The sequence below is a fragment of the Gopherus evgoodei genome, chromosome 7 (genome assembly GCF_007399415.2).
Source record: "Gopherus evgoodei ecotype Sinaloan lineage chromosome 7, rGopEvg1_v1.p, whole genome shotgun sequence".
NCBI lineage: Eukaryota > Metazoa > Chordata > Testudines > Testudinidae > Gopherus > Gopherus evgoodei.
The window spans coordinates 52,048,891-52,072,979 of record NC_044328.1 but is presented as its reverse complement, the minus strand read 5'-3'; the positions used below and the strand labels follow the sequence as shown (position 1 = coordinate 52,072,979).

Here is a 24,089-nt window from a genome sequence, read left to right as displayed (position 1 = left end):
TGCTTCTCATCTAGATTAATATCAGATTCTATCAGAGGACACAATTTAAAACATAGCTTTCAATTTTCTCTTGTTTTCAGATTTCCTTACTTTGAACATCTTAGTTATAAAAGGATGACTCTTGTTTGAGGGGAGACAAATCCATTAGTAACACAAAGCTCTAGAAGCACAACTGTGGAGATGAAGCAACAGCACCATTTCCTTTCTTCAGCATTGCAACTTTTCACAGGGATGATTTACAGCGGAATAAAGGAAAGAGGCAAAATGAATGTTGAGATAACTGGATACTTAGAATTATTAAATTTTATTTGTATTCACTAGTGCAACACAAAGAAAGAATCTTTACATACAGGTTTTTAACTCAACTTTACAAGCAAATTCCAATATACAGTATTTTCTCTGAACTGGTTTTAAAAAATAAAACTAAGAAAACCAACACTGTAGATATTAAGGATATTTTTGTAGATAATACTGAATTTAAGACTTTAAATACCAACACTTGAGTTAATGTTGTTTTTATTGTGGTGCTTTAAGTAGGCAGTGAGCAGCTTTACCACAACAGTGATTGAAGTACTCTTGAATTTCGTTGATGGCATGGTTGTAGGTTACAAAACTCATGCCTACCAACATTATCATCTATTAAAATCCACTCTCCTTCGTGCCAGCCACTATGAGATGAAAAAGAACAGCCATGGAAGCCCAATTCAAGAGTGGATTTCCATTTTAATGTTATGAGAATGTCCATATGAAGAGTATTATGTGCTGTGCAAAAACGGAAACTTTCCCCACCCCCCACATGAAATAAACCAGTATATGGATGTCTTAGAGTAATGACATGCAAATAACAAAATAAACCATTCAAATGGTATTCAACTCTTCTAGCCTCTTTACAATAAGTCAGCAGTTAAGACCAAAAATGGACTGCCTTTTACTGATCTATGATGCAGTCTAGTTGAACCTCTTTGCAGTCTGATTTTGAACTCTAGAACCATTTTTCTATGAACAGTGTGAAAAGACTTTCAGCGACTATGGTAAATGATAACTTTCACCAGCCCCCTGGGTTAGTATTGCATATGGTTCTTCATTAACATCTCCACAATATATTCTAGGAACATTATTCTCCAAGGGCTAAATATTAGTCCCATAAAAGTTTTGCCATTGACTTCAAATGGGATTAAGGAAGTACCGGGTGGGGGGTGGGTGGGGAGAAAGGGTTTTGAGTTGCATTGGTGTTAAAATTCCATGATTAAAAAATAAAATCAATACACAATGAAAACGTGCTACAGTATATGGATATTCTTACATGCTAGCGTGTATATTAATTCTGTTAGGTGATATAAAGATTATCTTGGAAACAGCAACGCTTTCAGGAAAATTATGTTCAAACAAAAAAGCCACACACAACAGGAGGCATTTAGATTATTTTAGGCACAACTCCAAGCAATAAAGCTCATTTAAAGTGCAATTTATTTTTTCTTCTCCTTTTGTGTTTGCACTTGTTAAAATATGCAATTTGTTTTGTTTCTTCTTTATACACATATACTGAACAGCAGTTTAATACTTTTGTGAGTACTGCACAGAAGAATGTCTGAGACCTGAAACGGATGAAAAAGTCAGCAATAACCAATTTTAGAAACCTAAAAAAAGTTCAGACACATCTAACCCTTAATTTTATTCATTTAGAATCATTTACACCACTACTGATGAAATATCTCCACCTTTAAATAAAGTAGCTTCGTTCATTTCAGACCTGAAGAGTTCCATACAGCACCAGCACTTTTTTCCCTTTCACAGGAGTGAGACTTCAGTTTCACCTCATTACCTCTCTTTCAGTTGTTCATAAACTAACAAGCTTTATCCCATACTCTGGACTTTCTGTACATACATTGGAACCATCCTTGGTAAAGTCATGATAGTAGCAGATATATGTACTTATGTTTAGGTGAATGAATGTTTAACAGAATTTCAACTCAACACAACTACAATTTAGATTAGCATCATGGTCTTGAACATATAGCAACTCTGCTACCCATGGCTTCATTTCTTATTTACTAGTCTGTTAGGATAAAAAAGGGAGTGTGAATGTGTGTGTGTGTGGATATATTTTTCACATCAAGGGATACATGTTATTAAAGTTTCTATAGAAACAGGAAGAACCACAACAAATTTTTTTGGCAAAAAATTTTTGATCTTAAACCGTTTTGGTATTTCTATGAAAACCTTGATGGGCTCTTTTCTGTGTAACTTAAAATCAGTAAAAGTGCAGATTTAAAAAAAACATTATTTATTTTACTATCTCTTTAAAAGTAAATCAGATTGGTGAAAACTTGGTCGGGGGGAAGGGAGGAAGAAAAGGGGAGTCAGATAACCCATTCTGAAATCTCTCTACACCAACAGCATTCCTTTAAATGAAAATAGTTGCTCCATAGACAAAGTGTATAACATTAAAAATAAAATCACCTTTCCTTTAAGGAAAGTCAGCTTTCAAAATTTCCATAAAAATCTAAACAGACCTGAAAATGAACCAAGAACCTGACCATTTCATCAGCAGTTTCAAACTCTGGAGAAACAATCAACTGTCAGGAGTTAATTTTATGAATATATACAAAATCAATTTTATTTACTCCTCACATATTAAGGCCTACTCTGCTTCTGGGCAGCAAACAGGATAATCAGGACCTTTCTAGAAAGAAAAAAAACTTAATAATCATTATAACAGTAGTGTTGTGCTTAGACTTATTTTGATCAATTTATATAACAATTACTGCAATATTAATGCCAAAGTAGATTTTTTATATGAATTAACAAAAAACATGGTTTGGTTTTATTTCAGAACTGTATAACCAGATGGGAAATGAACAGATTAAACTAAGTGTACTTATGGATTTCTTTTGCTTCACTGATGATTAAAAGAGAACAATGTGAGCACTTTGCTTGCATTGTTCATGTTCCATCTATTCAAAAGTTAAGTCACTTGTTATTTTTTCATTGGGGATAGCCATTCTTGGCTTAAGAAGGGCCAAAGTTTATTACTGAAGATTCCTGTGGACATATACATACACAATATATTTCCTGGAAAAGTGTACGTTAATATATCTTCCTTCAGCAAAGGCCTAAAACAGTGTTATTGTGTGTTGTTTCTCTGTTTTATTACACACTGGAGAGTAAGTTTTTGAAAATACTAATTCTGACAGTGTTCTCCTGCTTGAGTCTCAGGTACATATAAACTGAAGAAAACAAGATGCTATGATTTTGTGGGATACAAGGGTAAATTTTTGGAACACTTTGCTGGATATGCACTTAATATATAGTGTGTGCATTTACAAACTTTATGCCCCCGCAGCTGCCATCTGACAAATATTTAAAGACCACCTTCAGAGAGAATACCTACCCAGAGAGAGCAGAAATATCTTATTTTATTTACCCACCGAGTTCCTTCCCAGGAGAAAAAAAAAAAAAAGTATCCTTCTCTGAAATACTCAGAGTACCAGATCTGATTATGACATCATAGGATTGCTCAAAGCAAAGTTGTGGGTTTTAGTAAAAAGTAGTTTAAAAAAAGTTTTATTATGTAAAATTATTTCAAATCCCTACATCTCACCCAAGTTTTGTGCAAACATTTCAAGTCAGATACTTCACAGTCTTCCAACAGTAAACAGGAAGTCAATAAATACAAAAATACTACAATAAAGTTAAAAGTTCTTAATTAAAACGTATGTTATGAAATTCTGAGCATAACTGTCATGGAGCCTCTATCTCCAAGGTGCATAATGAGCCATCTCAAAAGCACCTGCATTAGCAGGTTTTTGCACAAGTATCCTTAGCACTCTGTTTCAAAAATTTACCCAATAATGGCTATAAAATAACACAAAAGCATATTACACTTTCACTACAATGCATGGATGGATTGATATTTCTGTGCAATAAGAGCCATTTCACCCTGTGAGATCTGCTTGCCATCTGTGAATGGTGAAGATGAGCTCAAAAGCAAATAGAACAACATTCTGATACCTGTAGGAAAATGAATCTAGATTAAAACAACATTAAATACATGTCACTAGAGTCATGAAATAATTTTGATAAATATGAAGATTTTGCATAGGCCTCTGGAATACAGAGTCAAATTATGACCAGGAAAAGATATGCTAATAGATTAGGTCTCTACATTATTTTCCACTGCTATAAGCCTAACTGGTAGTGCAGAACCAAACGATTAGATTGAATAGTGATTTCCTTGTCTGATAGTCCACAGTAATAAAAACAAGAAATGATTTCTGCAAGCAACCTGCTCTCTTCAAATGCTTGGTGACGCACCTTGGAAAAGTGTTTAGTGGTCATCACAGGCTTCAGCATTTGTTAAGTATTGAGAGAGAGAAGGGTAATGTAATCAAGTTGCTAATGCAGGCCACAGGTATAGTTAAATATAAATCATTATGTTCTCTTAAGAGAAGCTGCAGAGTTTTTGATAGCATCAGCTTCCAAACAGGTCAGATTAGAATAGGAAAATATTAATAACAGATTCCACTTTTAATATTCATTCAGGATTTGGATAACAAAGCCATAACTAAAGCAGTCAATATGTGCTAAGCAATTGATGTACGATTCATTCCAATGAGACGTGCATATGGATGTCATGTTTTTAATGTGTCTTTGGTTTAGGGAGGCGGGAATGCCGATTAGAGGCCAAACTATCCCCAGAATGCAAACCAGTATTCTGATTTTGCACATTTTCCTTTCTTTGTGCCAGCGGCCTTGGGATGTTAGTCTTGGAATGGGAGTTCTGAGGTTCCAGAGATATAAGCATTGGGCTGCTTATTTGTTTAGATTTAACAAAGGAAATAGTTGGTGGACGAAGTTTAGAAATTCTCTGACTCGGTTTACTCTTTAGGTGTGTCTGACTAGATGTTGGTTGTAGCTGTGTTGCACTACTTGGTGATGGTAGCTCAGCCTTGAAAGCAGTGGAGCAGTTTGGGGATGATGCAGTATTGGCTATTGAAGGAGGCACTAAAGCATTCTGGTTTGGGGGCTCTGAAGCTCTTAAAGTCGTTGGCTGAGAAGCCTGGTTTGCGGATGAAGGTTGACTTTTCGCAGCTAACTTAGTCTGCACATCTCTAGCATCCATTTGGGTAGGTGTCTGACAAGAAGAGGGAAGAGACTGTAGTGTACTATCTTTATTACTAGCCAGCTCTCCAGGTTCTTTCGCACTCTTTTTAACCTTCAAATTGTCCTCAACAGGTTCACTCTCATTCAGGTCTTTTATATTTAAACGTTTACTCAGTAAAATGTTCAACTCATTCAGGCTATTTGTGTGAGAGCTATTTGCAGCATTTTGATTGTGATGATCACTGTTTTCATGCAGGCCCTTTTTAGGGTATTCACTGTGGGCCTCGATATGTGGTGTTTTTATTAATTTTCCCTGGGCGAGGTCTGTGGAACTGGGAAGGCTGCTGGAAGGCTGTAGTACTTGAGGCTGTTAAAAAGAAAATACATAAACATATTAGACTAGGGAAATGTATATAGTTAACATTTTAAACTCAAGATGTGCTGATCCGGTGCTTGACGCTTACATATTCAGTTTTGGTGTTAAGAAGTTAACTTTGTCAAACCAGGGGGATCCATGGGATACATACAAGTGGGACTGGTAAATTATGCACAAAAGAATTATGCCAGCACTAAAATATACATATCAAAACAAAATGAAAGACAAGGAAAGAAACTTATTGATTGATTTAAAGCAAAGGATATGAAAGAGACTGTCAACTAACAATTGTATGTTTTGTTCTTTAATTGTATTGCACTGCAGTAACAAAGCTATGTCTGAGTACTAGTAAATTCAGATGCAAGTGCCTTTAATAGCTAATAAAATTTGTTATATTACATCTATCTTATCTTCTGCCCAATGCACATTCCAATTAGCTATCCCAAGCCTTTCATCAATTTTAAAGATTTTTAAGAGTAGGTAAGGACTTTACTGGAAAAATTTGTGTTTGAAGTGCATTCTAAAGACACCACTTCTAAAGATTTAATTTTCTTGGTGAGCTGAGGACAGAAGATTTGATATAAAGCTTGTCCTAATTAGGTTATTGACTAGATTTATATAGCTGTTTCATCCTAAAGGCCATTCAAATGAACTGATGGAGATACACCATGTAATATCTTTTTGTTGAATGTCTTGCATTCATCACCAGATAAGCATGTTTTAATGAAGACTCTACATTTTATCTGAAGGGAGAGTCTAGTATTATAAACAAAAGAATAGCCAGTACCTCTTCTGGGGCTAGGGTGACCAGATGTTCCGATAAAATTGGGACTGTCTCGATTTTGAGGAGTTTGTTCCATGTCTCATCCAGAGTACAGTCGGGATGCTATTTGTCCTGATCCTTTGTTTCCTGGTCTTTGGCAGCAATTCAGCGGAGAGTCCTTCAGTCGCAGACAGTCTTCAGCGTTATTTCAGCGGTGGGTGCTTCTGTCTTTGGCAGCAAGGTTTATTACCCACCGCCGAAGACCGTCCGCGACTGAAGGGCTCTCCGCCGAATTCCCAGACGGGTGAGTGTTAAAAAAAAACAAAAAAAACACCACACAAAGCCCCTCTGCGGTGGTCCCGATATTTTCCCCTTAACATCTGTTCTAAACTAAACTCTTCTGTATGGAAATCAACGAAAACCTTGTCAACCTTATACACTGATTTTAAAAGAACTGCTCAAGATTCTGTAATTCACAACATTTTTTCCCCAACAAAACCTACCATACTGCACTTAAGCTATTAAAATTCAACATCTGATTTGGATAATTTTCTATTTTTCCTTTTTAAAAGATGAACTACAGTAAAATCTCATTTTGAAGACGGCTTAAACAGAGAAACAGAAAATCATTCTTCCAAAACACACTTGTTTTTGTCTGATTCTATGTACATAGTAATAGTACATAGTAATAGTGTCACACATACACCACTACAATGAATCAATAAAGCAGGAGCAACATTTCTCATTAGGCTACCTTGACTTAACTTTTTAATCATTATTACACTGAAGACGAGGATTATTTTGGGGTTTTTGCCTTTATTTTTAATACTTGCTCAGAGAAAGTAAACACATTGCAAAGAGTAGTTCAGACTGCTACCCAGATTAACAAGCACTTCAGCTTTCATTGGCTTTCTGACATGTACTTGGTAGGCTCACTTTTCAATGGGGTACAGAGTACCTCCACTATAATTCTCCATAAAGAGCAAATTTAAGGGGAAAAATAGATCAGTAGAATTTACTAATCTAATTCTGATTTACTGGAGATTTTTCCTTTGGATTCAGAAACTCCACCTTTAGCCAAGGTTAAACTAGAGATTGGACCAGTGACAACAATGACTGATAAAGAGATAAGTACAGAGACACTAAACACAGTGAAAACTGGTACTTGTATAAAGAAGAAAAGTGTGATAAACTGGAGAGAGATGAAGAGCATCAAAACATTACTTTCATAGTAAATTATTTTTCCCTCCGCTGATTAACATCACCAAATTTTAGAGCAGTGTAGTAAACTTCAGCATTTTCTTTCCTACCAAGTAATTCTGCTACAGATACAAAATAGGATGTTTCATAAGCTATTAGCAATTTTTAAATACACAAATTAAAGTTTAAAGAATAAATCCTGGCAAATCTGTCAATTTTTCAATCTTAATGTAATGGATATGGATAGTACCTGTACCTCAAACTAAAACCTGTTATTCCAGAGAAGACTTGCACAACAAAGAGGGGGTGATGTTAGCCCAATAATTTACTGTTTTGAGAACCCATTTATAAATTTTAAAAAACTGTTGAGAAAATTCTTGAGCACAGACACAAGAAGTCAGAATAGAACCATTCACAATGCATGTGTGCTAAAGAAACAAAATACTTGAACAAAATTAAGATTTTCTAATTCAATTTAGAAAAAAACAAAATGATTATTTTTTAATGGCATAAAGTACTTTGTCAATGTTTATCATACCCAAACAGCTGTTCACATTTCCCTCTCATTTTTAGTATTAAAGGAAATAAAACCAAATATGTTATGCGTGAACATTAAATTACATACATAGCTATGTGCTAAACTACCCCAAAAATAATTGATAGTCAAATGTTAATCAAAAAGTGTAGTCTATGAAATGTAACAGTGAAAGGGACAACCTTCATCCCCCACTTAAACTTACATTCTTACAATGTGTGTAAGCACATCTGAAATATTAAGTAGAAACTGACCTTTTATTTATGCTGTATCTGGGCTGCCATTTTATAAAATAACACAAAAATATTGCTTAAATTGAGTAATAGCATGGTAAGCACTTGCATTGGGATTACAGAAATTGCATGGAAGATATTAGCCAAATGCATAAAGACATACATATACCTAAGACATCTTTCATAACGAAAGGATGCCAACAGTTGACCCAAAAGTGGAAAGCAGCATTAGATATAAGATTCATAGTTTGCTGAGGACACAGCTTTAGCACAGATGGCTTTGACATCTTCCAGTAAATTTCCAAGTACTAAAAATGTGGCCCTCTGTTTAAAATGAATCACAAGGAGCCTAACACTGATCTCACAAATATGACTTCAGTGGTTACTCCTGATTTATACCACTGGAAGGTCAGAAGACGACTGAAATCAGCAATAAATAGTTCATCACAGAAGGGGAGGTTACCTGTAGCTGGAGATTCTTCGAGATGTGTGATCCCTATCTGTATTCCACTGAAGGTTACGCGCCTGCACCATGCGCCTGGAGCCAGAACTTTTCAAAGTAGTAGTGTCTGTTGTTCCGGGCATGCACCCTTGCATTACCTGGTGGTTTCACCTGAGGTGATGAAGGGCAGAGTGGACTACCAGCGTCTCCAGTTCCTTCTCCACTGCAGATCTACCAGGTCTGCAGCACAGAAGGAGGGCGAATCTGGAATACTGATAGGGACCACATATCTCAAAGAACCTCCAGTTACAGGTCAATTACCTCTCCTTCTTCTTCAAGTGATGGTCCCTATTGTATTCCACTGAGTGTGATTAACAAGCAGTACCTAGCTAGGAGAAGAGTGTGAGAAACATGACAGAACTGTGGAATGGAGAACCGCTGCGCCAAATGAGGCATCCATTGCAGAATCATGCACTAGAGCATAATGAGAAAAAAGGTGTGTACTGAACTCCACGTGACTGCCTTACATGCGTCCACAATGGGCACATCATAGAGTGCGACAGTAGTTGATGATGCCTGCACTCTTGTAGAATGGGCCTATATCTCATCTGGTGGGGACAGTCCTGATAGCTGACAGGAAAGTAACGCACCCTGAAACCCACTTTGAGATTGTCTGGGTGGAAATGGCCTGCCTAAGTCTCTCTATGGCCACAAATATCCTAGAAGACATCCAGAAGGGCTTCATCCACTGTAGGTAAAAGTTCAGGACCCTACAGACACTGAGGAAGTGAAGCTGCTGTTCCTCATTTGAGGCATGTGGTTTGGGAAATGTTTGGGTTGGTTGAGGTGGAAGCAGGAAACCACTTTTGGTAGAAATTTGGGATGCAACCATAGCAAAACTTTATCCTTATAAAACACAGTGAAAGAGGGGGTTTGCCATCATGGCTCCTGGTTCGCCAGCCCTCCTTGCATACTAGGAAAGCGACCTTTATGGAAAGAAGGGAAAGGAGGCAGGAGGCTAGGGGTTCAAAGAGAGAGTTCATTAATGATGTAAAGACTAGGTTGAGGTATCTCTGTGGAGCAATAGGCTGGATTAGCAGGCTTTTAAATACCAGGTCCTTCCAGAACCAGGAAGTCAAAGGGTGGGTTAAAACGGAATGACCCTCCACCAGAGGGTGGAAAATGCTATAAACCACTGCATGCACCCTGCTGGAGTTGAGAGCAAGTCCCGACCCCTTCAGATAGAGGAAGCAGTCCAAGAGCATTGGGATGCCAATAGCCTGATGAACAATACCTTTTTGTTGGGCAGGAGATGAAGTGTGCTCACTTAGCTTAGTAGGATAATCTTCTGTAGTCCTTCCTGCTATTAGAGAGGACCTCACGTACTGCTAACGAACATTCTCGTGCCAGCAGAGATGTCCATCCAAAAAACCAGGCTGTCAAGTGAAGCGTCTGTGGATCGGGGTGTTTGAGTTTGTCATTGCGTTGTTTGAGCACTTCCAGAACGTTAGGAGCAGGAGCGGAGGATGTTTTGATATGCAGAAAAGCACAGGAAACCAGAACTGGCGAGGCCAGAATGGAGTGATCAGGATGATGGTTACCCTCTCCCTCAGAGTTTGTGAAGGATTTGCAGCATGAGTGGTAGAGAAGGGAAGGCATAGTTCACTTGGTTCAACCAGTTGATGACCAGCGTGTCAACAGTACTGAATGCACTTGATGCTGGTGTGAGATTCAAAAAGAGGTTCCTGCTTGAAGTTACCCATTGATCAAAAATGTCCATGATGATAGTGTTGTGCAGTTCCCATTCATGGTCGGTTGCAAAGTTCCTACTGAGAGCATCAGCAATCGACTTCTGGGTCCCTGGTACGTAAGCCACTGGCAAGAGGATAGTGTGCAGCGTGCCTATTCCAGAGGTGCACTGCTTCTGCACACAGCACTGGGGACCTTGTGCCTCCTTGCTTGTTTATGTAGTGGTGTTATACAACATGACGAGAGTGGAAGGATGGTAAATAAAAATGTGTGGCATGCCTTGCTTACTGCCTGAAGTTCCAAGATGCTGATGTGCATCCTGGTTTCTCGAGCGGTCCAAGTTCCTTGCGTCATGCGATCTCCCATGCGTGCTCTCCAGTACATCAAGTGAGGCGTCTGTTATGGCGTCACACTCGGTGAGGATAGAAGGAAGGGCATTCCGGATCAGACTTGGAGAAGGCAGTGACCTCTGGAGGAATGGTGAGAATGATGTCCATGGGTTGATAAATGGAGGAGTAAGCAACTTGCAGCCATAGTTGTAGACTGCGGAAGCGCAGGTGAGCAAAGGCTGTGACATATGTGCATGCTGCCATGTGGCAGAGGAGTGAAAGGCAAGTTCTGGCTGAGACAGAAGGATTGGATGTCACCGAAGTGATCAGGTCCAGTAGACTTTGCAATCTGTCTTTTGGCAAGTAAGTGCATGTGGAGGCCACATTGATGCATGCTCCAATGAACTCCAGGGATCATGTAAGGTGAAAAGTTGATTTTTTTGATGTTCAAACTCACGCCTAGAGCTGGGAGATCGATTCTCCAACTTCTTTTCTGGATTGCATTGCCAGTAGCCAGTCATTCAGGTAAGGGAAGACAAGGATTCCTTGCCATTGGAGGTGAGCTACCACTATAAAGAAAACTTCTGTGAAGACTCGTGGACCAGTGGTGAGTCCAAATGTGAGGGCTCTGTATTAGAAGTGTCACAGACCCACCATGAATATTAGGAACTATCTGTGGGTTGAGTGAATGCTGATGTGGAAGTAAGCGTCCTGTGTATCAAGAGCTGTAAAACAATGGCCATGAGCAGTACAATTTTCATTTTGGTGCTGGCGTATATATGCCTAGGGATTGTGGTATGGCTCTACAGAGCCTTTCAGGGAATATAAGGAATCACTCATCTTCTAGTTGAAGAGATCCTCTTCAAAGGGAAGTCTTCAATTGTGCTCTGTACCTTTCTAGGGAAGCCTGAGGTATGTAGCCAGGATTCTCTCCTCATGACTATTCCAGTCACCATTGTACATGAAGACATGTTCGCAGAAACAACCGCAGCCTGAAGTATAGTCCTGGAGACCAACTTGCCCTCCTCCAAAATATCCTAGAAATGTGCATGATCCTATTGAAGTAGTTTATCTGTAAAATCTGCCATCTGCCCATAGTTCGAAAAGTCATATTTGGCCATCAGTGCTAGGTAGTTCAAGATACAGAACTGGAAGCTGGCTGAGTAAAAAACCTTTTTACCCATCAGATATAGCCCCTTACCCTCGTCAAGGGGGTGGAACATGGATGCTGTTGTCTGGCCTGCTCCATAGCAGCCTGGATCACCAAGGAATTAGGCAGAGGGTATGAGAACAGAAACTCAGACCCCTTTTCTGCCCCTTTCAGGGTGGCGATGCACGTGTCCATGGTGTGCCATTTGGACAATGGCATTGATCGACAGGACCACTCTGGGCAGTTCCAATGCATGCAAGATGTCTAGTAGTTAGTGCAGATTGTCCTGCACCTCCTACAGTGGGATCTGAAGAGCACTGTTCGTTCTCCTGAGCAGCTCCTGAAACTGACAGTAGTTCTCTGGGGAAGAGGGCATTGATGACACAGCTGAATCTGGGGACGACTAGGGGAATCTCTCCAGATCCGTCAGTACCATCTGAGCTGGGCTGACTGCCATATCATCCAGCCCCAGTTCCGAACATCTATTCAACAAAGGAGAGGGTGGTGAGACAGGAAATTCTTCCCAGGTTGAACCAGATGATGGCCAACCTAGTTGGTCCTGCTGTTGCTGCAGTGATGCCCATGAAGCCAGGCACCAGTGGCTCCTGTGTTGAGGCAAAGAAGGGTACTGTCATGGTGCTATTGGAACTCTCTGATAAGCATTGCCTTCAGAATGGAAGCAGCAGACCATGAGTAGTGTCCAAAACCTCAGACTCAGAGGAACCAGAGTCTTGTACAAATGGGGGTGTCTACAGGACTGATGGAACAGGGTGTGCTGTAGGAACAAGACCAGAGTGTATCAGATCTGATGTCAGAGAGAAGGCCCTCTTAGCAGGTGAATGGACTGGAACTTGTGGAGACCTCATCTGATCTAGGGCAAACCATTCATGAGGACCAGGAGCACATCAGATTCACCACAGAGGGAACTGAGGCAGATAAAGGGACCTGCCTCAGTATCGACGATGCATGCGGTGCCAGTGGAGCCGATGCAGGAGAGATGCAGAATTCAGGAACCAGGACTATTGAATCTAGCGAACAATGTGACTACTTACTTCTTGCTCTTGTGAGCCTTGGAACATGCCACTCCTTCGTGGCCAGAACTGGTGGACAGTGCAGTCTCTTCCTTGGATCTGGAGGAAGACTTATTGCCGTACTTATGTGCATGCTTCCATGTTTCATGGACAGGCCCCAGTGTGGGGTCCATAACGCTGGTCCCATCAGATCCGGACTGGAACTCAGTGATAGGAGGTGCACTTCTGGATTGTGCAGGACAACTTAAGGGGGAGGGGAGTTCACCAGCCAGGATCAAACTGCCATCCCATGGAGACCTCCTTTGTGTGTGTAAGACCCTGTCTTCCTGGGTATGGGCAGGGAATGAGAGGCAGATACTGCACCTGGATACGATGTGAGCTTCCCCCCAAGAAGTACAGACAGTATTGGAGCTCAGTGCTGAGCGAAAACAAGCAAGGGCAGGAACCTCAGACCTTGAATCCCAGCATCTTCAGCACAATCCAGTACCCACACACCGGGGCAGTGGGGAGAAGGAAAGAGGGTTGGTGGGAAACCGACAAAGCAGCATCCCAAAGTCCTTAATCCTATAAAAATTACCTCGAACACAAACTACTATAAAATCAGTAAAATCTGAATTATATAGAAGAATAAAAATAGTTTTTCGGGAAAGTTTGGAAAGCAGAAGCTCTAATTCGGACCTTGTGGTGGTGAGAAGAAAATGAAGCCACAGTCAGTCCTCCACACTTTTTAGTGCTTCAGGCGAAATCACGAGGCAATGCATGGGTGCATGCATAGACCAATGGACTCTACTACTCCAAGTTCATTCAAGTAATCCTCAGTGGCATACAATAAGGATTATCATTCAAAGAAGAACGATGGACTTCAGTCAGGGAAAATTCAAACATATGAATACGTGTGTGTGTGTGTGTGTGTGTGTGTGTGTACTTAAAGTTAATATATATATCCAGTAGCATAAATAGTAATGCTTACCTTTACTCAGCAGATTGACTTATCTAGTTAAAAAGTAAGCATCACATTTAATCTCCTAACACAGGCACTTGTAGTGCAATGACCAGTTAGGTCAGAGGAAAGGAAAGATACCAGTTTAAATTAACGTTAGGGTAATTGAAAGCGAGGGTATGGGGCAGCCAAAATATTTACACATCTCTTTGTAATCTATCTGGCTCCAACAGCAACTACACTTTTCGAGTCCAGAATTGCTTCTTTTGCGCCAAATTATAGAGCATACCTTAGGCTTCATCCAAAATTCAGCAACCACTGTAAACAACAGATGACAGGTTCTATTTATGCATTTATTTGACTGGTATCCAATGGAATTATAACTGGATGTCACTTACTCAGATCAAAGCGTGTTAACATTCAAGATAGTGCGTAAGAAAACAATTTATATATAAATGGGCGGGCTACTTTTGAAAGGAGTTAAGTAATGTTTACAACATGTTTGTTAGTGCAAACCTATATTTTATATATTTGCATGTTGTTCCTTTGTAGTATAAACAGAGGGGGAACATTAGTATATGAAATTAGTAATAGACTGATTAAGTGATTAGCTACAAGAAGTCTAGTACCAGTCTCCCAATGAAATATGAACAAGAAAAAAATTCAATGTACTGTCCATTAACAATGGTATTTTACTGCATGGAACACATTCAGAAGCTTTCCATTGCTCTACATGATCGCAAATACTGGAGTCTATTTCAGGTAGTGATTTATCATGACCAAGTATAGAGGATTATACTAATAGGCTTTATATTTGTTTGATGTACAGAGTGGCCAAGCGCATAGATATTTAATTATTACATTATTTTAGCCTCCTATGAATGTTATAAAGTTACTATGTAACTGAAGAAAGTCAGTCCTCAAAACTTCAAGTACAGTATGTAATAAGATTTGTGCACACATTCTGATATAACAACGTGAGTGAAAGACTTATTTCTGTAATAGCAAGAGTGTCTAGAATTTTGCACCCATCAATGCATTGTTAGGTGCACCAATTACAAAAGATTAAATGCAATCCCTGCCACAGTAGCAGAAACATATAAAGCACAACTACTCTTAACTCTTCCAGAAGAAATCTGCATGGTGTCACAGCCAGAAAGAAATATTTAATTTATTCAATGAAAAGGATCTCCACTAAAACATTTGTATTAACTGAGTCACAATGATATTCCAGCACTGAGACAATCTGCAAATAAGCTTAGTGTCATTTATGAATACAAAATATTTAAGACAATGTGAGCATGAAAAAGACAGAAATAAAGCACCATTACTTTAAGAAGTGACAAAGAGTCCTGTAGCACCTTATAGACTAACAGACGTATTGGAGCATAAGCTTTAAGATTCATTGTGCTAATAATCTTATTATATTTAAAAGACATAGCTGTATCTCTGATCTCAATTCTAGACAGAATGTTTTTATGGAACAAATAAAGCAGCATTTTTCTCATTAATATTTTGAAGTGGGGAAAATGGTGCAATAAATAACTTGACTGCATGCATGGCTTTGATAGGCATGCATCATGCTGGGAGCGAAAACAGAGATGTGCGAGGAGGAGATGGGAAGAAATCTGAAGTTGTACTGTACCACGCTTTATCACAGAAGTAATGGACTAACTTCTCAACTCCTTGCCAATGGCAAAATGGGAAAGCAGAGACAAGAAAAAAGACAAGGACAATGATGTCAGAGGACCAAGACGCAACAATGAGCACTTGCCATGACTGAATTGTAACTTTTCCCCTTCATTTGCATGTCCCCGGTTTCCAACAAAGATAGTAGTGTGGTTTAAGAGACTGCTCTACACGTAATACCGATAGTAAGACATTTACCAAAAAAAGTCCTTACTCCTTGAACTTTAGGGCTTTCATACATTTAATCTCTTATGGTGATATAGTACTGACCATTTAATGTAATGTGTTATAGTGAATGTGCATGCTTATAAATTTATACATACACATGCACATCTCACACAAAGTGATCAAGTACATCATGTGATAAATTGCAGACCCATACAATAAACTCCATTTACCATGTAATTTTGACTATGTTACTTTCACTGCCTATTAATTTATCTTCTTGGGGCCTCCCTTGTAACATTCAACTCCTTTGAGCAGATTTAATTTTATTTTGGCTGTCTAAAATCAAATTGCCACGAAAATGTTTCTGCCCAAATGAGGAATTTCCTTCCTTCCTGTTATCCTGGGCCAGATGTGAAATATATTCTCTTGAGAGGGTAAATATCCAATATTTTGCAACCTTTCAGGTGAAGAAATAAATTTACACCATCAGAAAGTGGTCATTTACAGCTTCCCAGTGAGACAACTCCTGCTTCTACCCATGGAAAGAACCACAATATCAGATCTTAAAATCAGGACATTTTTATCCCTGGAAAAATGTTTAGAGTTTGTTTTTTTAATTAGCTAGATTGTGTACCATAGTACTCAAGGCTATAATGGAGCCTCACTTTACAGACATATACAAAACACTATCCCAATTTCTTTAAACCTTACCAGAAAAATTATATTAGAAATCTGTCAGATGTGTAGCATATGCAGAATACTTAATAGTATGGTATAATAAAGGTTGCTTGGAATAACGTTTGGGATGGTTTCTGTAAATTCCATTGTTTCTTCACCTGTGAGCAATAATACCACTGCAATGCATAGCAATAAAACTTACCACGTCACAGCATGTATTTGGTGTATCTGGGCAGATGTGTGTGCACATATAAAGGGTTTGATTAAATCTTTGTTTGTAAATATGTTACGAACAAGTATAATCACATTTTAAATGCTTCCGAGTCTCTTGCTCTCCAAGTCTGACACTTTTCTTAAAGAATACCTACACCACATTTTCCCTTAAAATTAATGTTTTAAAAAGTTAATTTCACAATACTGAAATCAAGGTATAGACAACATACACCCAAATGCACTGTAGTATAACCATGTCACAGAATATTTACATTATTTCCTCACCACACCAAGCAGATAGCATCCAGGGTTCAGCAGTTTTTTTAAGCAGTCTCATTTTGCTAAGAGTGTCAGCTTGTGTAGCTTTCAGAACTGCAATGCATCCTAAATGGCCAGTAAGGATTAATACTTTTAACCTGGCAAAGAAATTTACTGTTTTTTGTGGAACATCTCATGAGGTTAAGTGTGCGTTTGTTTTTTAAAAGTATGAAAAAAAAAATCAAACCTTATCCTGGCAAAACACTATTGAAATAATTGATAATCAAAATGCACACAGCTTATTCTTGTTGATGAAACAAAGCCCACATTGCTTAGCTTTCTTTCACCTACAATTCATATAGAGTTTAGAAAACACTCTGACAAGTGTCTAGTAACTAAAGATGTCCTGAGAACTTGTGCCCTGCATCAGTACAATGTTATCTGTGTAACCGACTCTCCCCCCCACCCCAAAAAAACGAACTCTGGCTTTTCAGTTAAGTGTGCTCCTGTTGCAATGAGTACTTAAACCAGTTGCCTAGAGAAATTACACCAATATGCTTGGGTTTCAAAATGCTCTGTTAATCATTACTCTGTTTTAATCCTAAAAACTAAATTTCCAATGTTTCTGCCATTAATGATATGCTTCTCTGAAATCCCCAAATTTTGATAACATTTTTAAACTGGATTGGGGCGAGTTCATATAAACCTCCCCACAGTAGTATGCCACAGTAGTAGCAACTGATTGTATGTTATTACCAAGAGAAAAACGCTGTAGGCAACATGTAAGATTTGAGCACTCATGACAACAGTATTGGGAGCTATAGGAATATAATAAGATATCCAAATTTTGTTCCTGGAAATGGCATATAAACAAATAATCTTTTACTGGACAAATGATTACACAGTCTAAAATGCTAAATTCTATCACAGGATGTGGAAATGATATTCAGAGTTAATGATTCTGAAATATTTACTTTCACTTTAGTGTTAATTTTCTGTAAAACTCAAAAACATACACCCAACAATATGTTCACTAACATTGTGCAATATTAAGGACAGTACATTTGGCAAGTTAAGCACTAAAGTGTGTTAGCTTGATTGTTAGCGCTAACCATCTGGGTGGATTGTAAACATAATTGGATTGTCAGATTTTTGTAGCAAAAACTTATTTGTTCTATAAAGTAGCAATACACTGGAACTGTGTAAATAACAGACTATTTCATAGCTTTATATATCCTGATAGTCTAAATTGTATGCATCTGCAAACAGACTGCTGTCATTATCAGAGGGTATATTGTGAAGTTCTGAAGGTTGGTAAAATTTTGCAACATCCACAACTGGCAGTAGATTGCAGATGATACTTCTAAGTTAGCCTCCAGAATAAATAGTTACTAAAAAAAATTGTTTGAAGAGAACTATGGGAATCAAATATATCCAAACAGAAATACAGCTGAGTTAAACCAAGCGTACATCATGTTCCCCCACAATTTATGCAATAGAACAGTGACACTAACTGCAATATAGGCTCTATCTACTGGTGACACCAAGTCCCATACCCGGTCTTATACTATTGCTTTTGGAATTACATCCTGGCAGATGCTATTTTCTGGAAATAACATTACTGTGCCACAAATAGTGATTAGATAGGGCTACAAATGTTATTCCTGGTAATGTTGTCTTCTGGATCGAATGCTTTCAAAAATTATGCCAGAGAGCACTGGTTTGGCAAGTGTGCTGGGAAAAACTGTATGCTTTAAGATATACACAGAAACATGATTATTTATCGTCTCCACACTTCTAGTTCCAGTATATACCTTCCTGATCAAGCCTAACAGTAAGACTTGCAGCAACAAAGCCACGAGCACCCAAACAATTATAGAAAACAGATTTATCTTTCTGAATAATATGCCTATTACCCTTCATCCTAACTAGTCTATTACTGACTTTCATCTGTTGTCTTTGCAGAAAGCAAGCAGCAATGTATTCACATGTAACGACAGAGCATGTAGCCTAAGATCAAAGCACATACAAAATTGATTCTTTTAGGGCAGCTTCATACAGCATTACTGATTTTGTTAAAAAAAACAAAAAACCAAAAACCCTGTGCTAATGTTAAAGGAGAAAATATATGGGGCTGAATTGCACAGAGAACAGGTAATGGAATACAGAGCTTTTCATCACTAGTTAAATGATAAGTATGAGTAGCTGATAGTTTTAGTCCAGTTCCTAATGCGTGAGTGCCTGGCACTTTAAAAGTCACCATTCACAGAACTTGACTTCCTCGTTGGTATGCTCAGAAGCATTGTGAACTGAATACATGGAGTCAGATCCATCCCCTCACTCCTACAAGTGATCCCTGCAGACTCTGGCTGACACATTGGTGGGGCAGTACAAGAATCGTGCACTGCTACTGCTTGTGCTACACCTGTGAATAGAACATTTCAGCCTACTGCCATTAGCAAACTTGAAACCTTCTGTGAACACTAAATTACACAAGAAAAATATGAGAAAACAGATCTGACTAGCACCTGGAGAAGATCTGTTATGAAGAACTTAACCTTTATTCATGCTGAATTGTTTAAATGAGTATTTTTCACAAAAATGTCAAAATAGTATTTTACATTTCTTTAAAATATATTAATGTCATAAGATTTTCCTTGTGAACTTTTTTTACAATTATTTCAGTAGATGTTTAATTTAGATTTAATAGTTTTCCAGGATGTAATTTACTTTTAAATTTCACAGAAATTTAAACATTAATTTGTGTTAATAACTATATATATTTGTTTACTGTATTTCGGATCCAAACACATTCTTGGGTATAGCTGAACATCAAACTCACTGTAATTTGCAAATTATAGTAAATTTGTATCAATAAAGTGCAATCCTTAGTAACTGGTTATATTTCTTTTGCCATATCCAGAAGATCATTCAAAATACTGAAGCTCAAAAAGACTTACCATTTTTCTATTATCTATGTAAGCACACAGTTGAAAATCATCAGTTTTGTTTTTTGTATTCCAGATTCAAGGCAATAGAACAATTTTAGCTTGTACTTTAGCTCAAGCAGTAGCTAGCACAAAAGCAACATTAGTAAATCATGCATGGTTTGGAACATCCATTCACAGCCCGTCAGATGTCTTTACACAACAAACATTTTAGAGAAAAATATTAGTTTCAAAAAAGCCATCTTAAAAAATTATAAAAAGCCCTCTCTTGGGTTACTGTGAGAATGACCCTGCTTTTCTCACCAAGATTTTACTAAGGTACACATTGCATACATGTATACATCCGAGTATGGACACATGCAGAGTTTATGAGTGAAAGACCACACACAAACAGGACAGCGTGACACAACCATAGAAAGGAAAGGAATACAGGAGGCAAGATATATATGTTAGACAAGATTTGAAAGAAGGGCTTATTCAGGTTGGTCTTAAGAACAAATATATTAAATCAGCTTTGAATAACTTCTATAAAGCTTTAACTTGTAGCTGCCAGTGACTGCAGGAAGCACTTAGGTTAGGCCACAGACTGTCGCATATGCCTGTAAATTTCTGCTGGGAAAGAAGGACACTACATGATCAACAGTGCGTGCAAAGGGAAAGTTTCTACTGGAACACAGTGAGGGAAATGAGTGAGATGTACAGACTCACTCTGTCTGCGTTGCGGTGGAACAGTCCGAGGGATGCCCTGGAATGAGCCCTGCCAGGGAGAGAAGGAGGGAGCAGAATACCCACCCTGTGCAGAAAGAGAGGGGGAAAAGGTATAATAAAAAAAGAGAACAGGGGAAAATAAGATACCAAAAAGCCACACTGGTCCTTTTTCTAATAAAAGCAATATTATTGTCATTTACAATTCTTCTCTTTTGTTAAACTTACCACCACAAATTACTAAAACCATTAGCTAACCTAGACAAGTTATGATTCACTCACTAGACTAGGTAGATTCCTTACTTTCTCCCTGTATGACAGCGTATCAGTGATCCTGTGGTTTAGAAAATTTAAAATATATATACAGGTATACATTTTGTGTAACATGGTTTTAGGAGTTAATTTTATGCTGAAAATAGCCCCAGCTCAGACAAGACAAGGAAAGAATAGTTTTTTCTTATAACATTTATAGACAAAAAGTTCTATTTTAAAGCACCTCGATGTAAGTCACAATAAGTCTGTTCAACTATTTTAATTGTAAAGACATATGAGCGTTAGCTTGCAAGAAATGTACTAATGGAGAGAAGGTTTTCTGACTTAACTGTGGGTTTTAATCTGCATCCTTCAGATCTGGGTATGAACAGTTTTTACTGAATGTGAAAGGGCATGAGTGAAGTTTGCCAGTGTCTTTATGCCTTGCCTGAACCCTTCATTACCGGATCGTAATGTCACAACATAAATATATAAAGCTATCTTTAAATGTTCTCTGAAAATGCAAGATTTGTTCTACCTATCATTCCCTAGATGGTTATTTATCTGGCATACATCAATAACATTTACAGCTGCATTTCAATTCAAGTTCTTTGTGGACCTAGATGATATGCTAGTGACAGTCTCCTATGACAAACTTTTTTTTTTTTTTAATGAAGCTCAGCATTTTCTCCACAATCTTACCTTTAAAAGAAATCCATCCAAACTGGAATTTCTCTCTCTCTCAAGTCATGAAATAATCCAGGCTTCCTACCTCATCCCACAAACCAAAGTAATTTTCCATCAACTATGTATAAAATTAAAGCTTAAAACTTTTGTTTTCACAGATTGTGTAGTATGGAGACATTAGTGTTAAGACTTCGAGAAGACTCACCACTATGAACTGGCAGCTTTTACTAACAGACAATGGATACAAGATTATGAAACTGGAAATAAAATTTATATACCAGAAAGAAGAAAACTGATTTCCAGAATGTCTCAAGGAACAGATGATTTTTCCCCTGAAATTCTCTCCAATTTTTGAACTGTTGCAGTACGAGGCCTCTCTCTAAAGATATTTCTACAAAAATACTCTTCTTTATTTAGTCCAATGATAGTCTAATTATGAAGATGATGATCAAAAGGTCAAGAAACATTTTGACAGTCTCATTAATTTCACTTATTGCTATTCAAATTTCATTATAAGAATGTCAAAAAGCTGCAGGTTGAAAAGTATTGTGATATTACCACACGTGTTTGATCAATTTAGAATTTACCAACAACAGCATCTTTAGGGTCTGACATCAGACTGTAGATTATTTTTCAAGAGGTGCTGCCTGAGTATTCAGAAACTGATGAGATAAAAGTATCTAAGAACTGATCAAACACATTTTAACTTACAAGGCCATAGCTAGACACACTGAGTATGTAAATATTTATGGAGCCTTCCATAAGTGGTCATTAAGGCCCACACATGCTTTGGCCAAGGAGTAGACTGTTATATGATGGCAAATTCTGCTTGCTGGAGGTCCAGCAATGTTATCAGCACAATATGGACCGTATTCACTGATGTTGGAATGAGAAAAATATTCACATAAACAAGGTACAATCAATGACAGAAAAATTACAATGTTAAAACATGATGTCCAACAGCTGCATGCAAAAGAATGAAACATTTTCTACAATCAGTAGGAAAAAGACCACGTAAATACACAGTTCAGAGCCCACCCTAGCTGCTTCACATAGGTAGGCTCATGAAACAAATTTTCACTGACTCCTGTCCATGGTGACTATAATCTTAACACTGTTGACAGGGCTGGCCTTGTGAGGATCTTTGATATTGGTGGAGGAAGGGAGAAACATCCAAATTTAACTAACTTGAAAGAAATAACTCATTTAATATAGAGTTGGGAAGATTTTGGGGCCCCAATTTCTCCACGAGAAATTAAGCTCAGCTGTTTGTGTGCGGTTAACAGGTTTAAAAGTGAACTGAGCCTCTGTAGGAATTTTTAGCACTAACCTAATACTTTATAAAAATGAATTGTTCAGTTTTGTAGGGCAGGTAATTATTATTAATCCCTATTTCACAAATGGAAAAACTAAAGAAGAAACGTTAAATGATTTGACTAAGGCACAACAGTTGGAGTTACAGCTAGTCTATTTTAGATCTGGACCTCTACTATAAAGATTTCCTGTTTTGAGTTATTTACCTTCATATTTTTGGTCATCTGCTGGAAGTGGTTATTTAAAACATCTTAGTGTGACAAACAGGATATTAATCTTGCTCTGAGAAAAAGCCCGCTGGGTGTTGTTATGCTAAAGGTTTATTTTTGGGTAATATGTGCTTAATCTCATGAGACGGGACAGTCTACTAACTCCAAATGTCACAACATTTATTTTAGTGTAAGTAAATATATCTTGCTGTTTTCTAATGTCATTTTAATGAATTTATACATTATATTGTATACACCAATCGTACAATTTTAAATAAAGATGGAAAATAGCAAAGATGATATTTTAAGGGGACATTGTCAAGACAGAAGTTGTGAAGTGAGTATTTCAATAGCTAATGGGAGAGGAATTTTGCTTTTTAACAATAGTGTTTACAACTAAGATGTTTCAGCAGACAACTACTTAGCCATACTATCTACATAATAATTCACTGGAGGGTGGAAAAAAAAAAAAGAACAGAAACAAAGAACATCTGCTAAGACGACAATGCCCCAGGCAGCATAGAACAGGGAGCAGAAAAGATCAAAAAAAGCTGCTGATAAACATTTCTATTTGTATTACAGCAGATTTTCCAAAATAATAACTTAGTCTGGCAGTGCCCCATTAAATATGCAAAAAAGTCACATACGGGCTGGCAATCCATGTCCCAGGGTTTAGCCCAAGCAGAATTACCTCATTATAAACAATTTCTTAAAACAAGCATGCCACACTGAAAAAGAAAAATGGAAACATCACTTACCTTAGCTTCTCTAAACATGTTTTATGGATTTTCCCAGATCACAGAGCCTTTGTGTGAGACTGGTGAAACTTAAGCTACTGTAGCTCAAGGTTTCAGAGCAGTCATAGCAGATAGAGTATAAACCGAATGCCCTACAGGCTGTCATGTTCCTCTCCCTGCTGAGTAAAATGCTGTTCTCCAAACGTCCCAGATACGTTCATTGATTGCATGGTAGCAGAAACATCCAGAAAGAAAAGGCAATTCAATGTAATCATTGTAAGATAAAAGATAAGTCTCAGAAAAAAGCAAAAAGGTATGAAACAAAGAAACCTACACACTCTAAGGGCTAGTCTACACTACGGGGGGAAATCGATCTAAGA

The 24,089-nt window shown here is 37.9% G+C and overlaps 1 protein-coding gene across 6 annotated transcripts in view; it reads right to left on the bottom strand.

Moving 5' to 3' along the window:
• Positions 1–318: 318 nt before the first annotated feature.
• CCSER2 (coiled-coil serine rich protein 2) overlaps positions 319–24,089 on the bottom strand; it is a 141,971-nt gene continuing 118,200 nt past the window's right edge. For 4 of the 6 annotated variants that reach the window (XM_030569851.1, XM_030569852.1, XM_030569856.1 and 1 more), the window contains one exon: positions 319–5,470. In XM_030569851.1, the coding sequence (XP_030425711.1) occupies positions 4,640–5,470 (831 nt within the window). In that variant the 3' untranslated portion in view covers positions 319–4,639. Of the gene's footprint in view, positions 5,471–20,513; positions 20,599–24,089 lie in introns of all 6 variants that reach the window. The other 2 variants (XM_030569853.1, XM_030569854.1) reach the window with 1 other exon arrangement.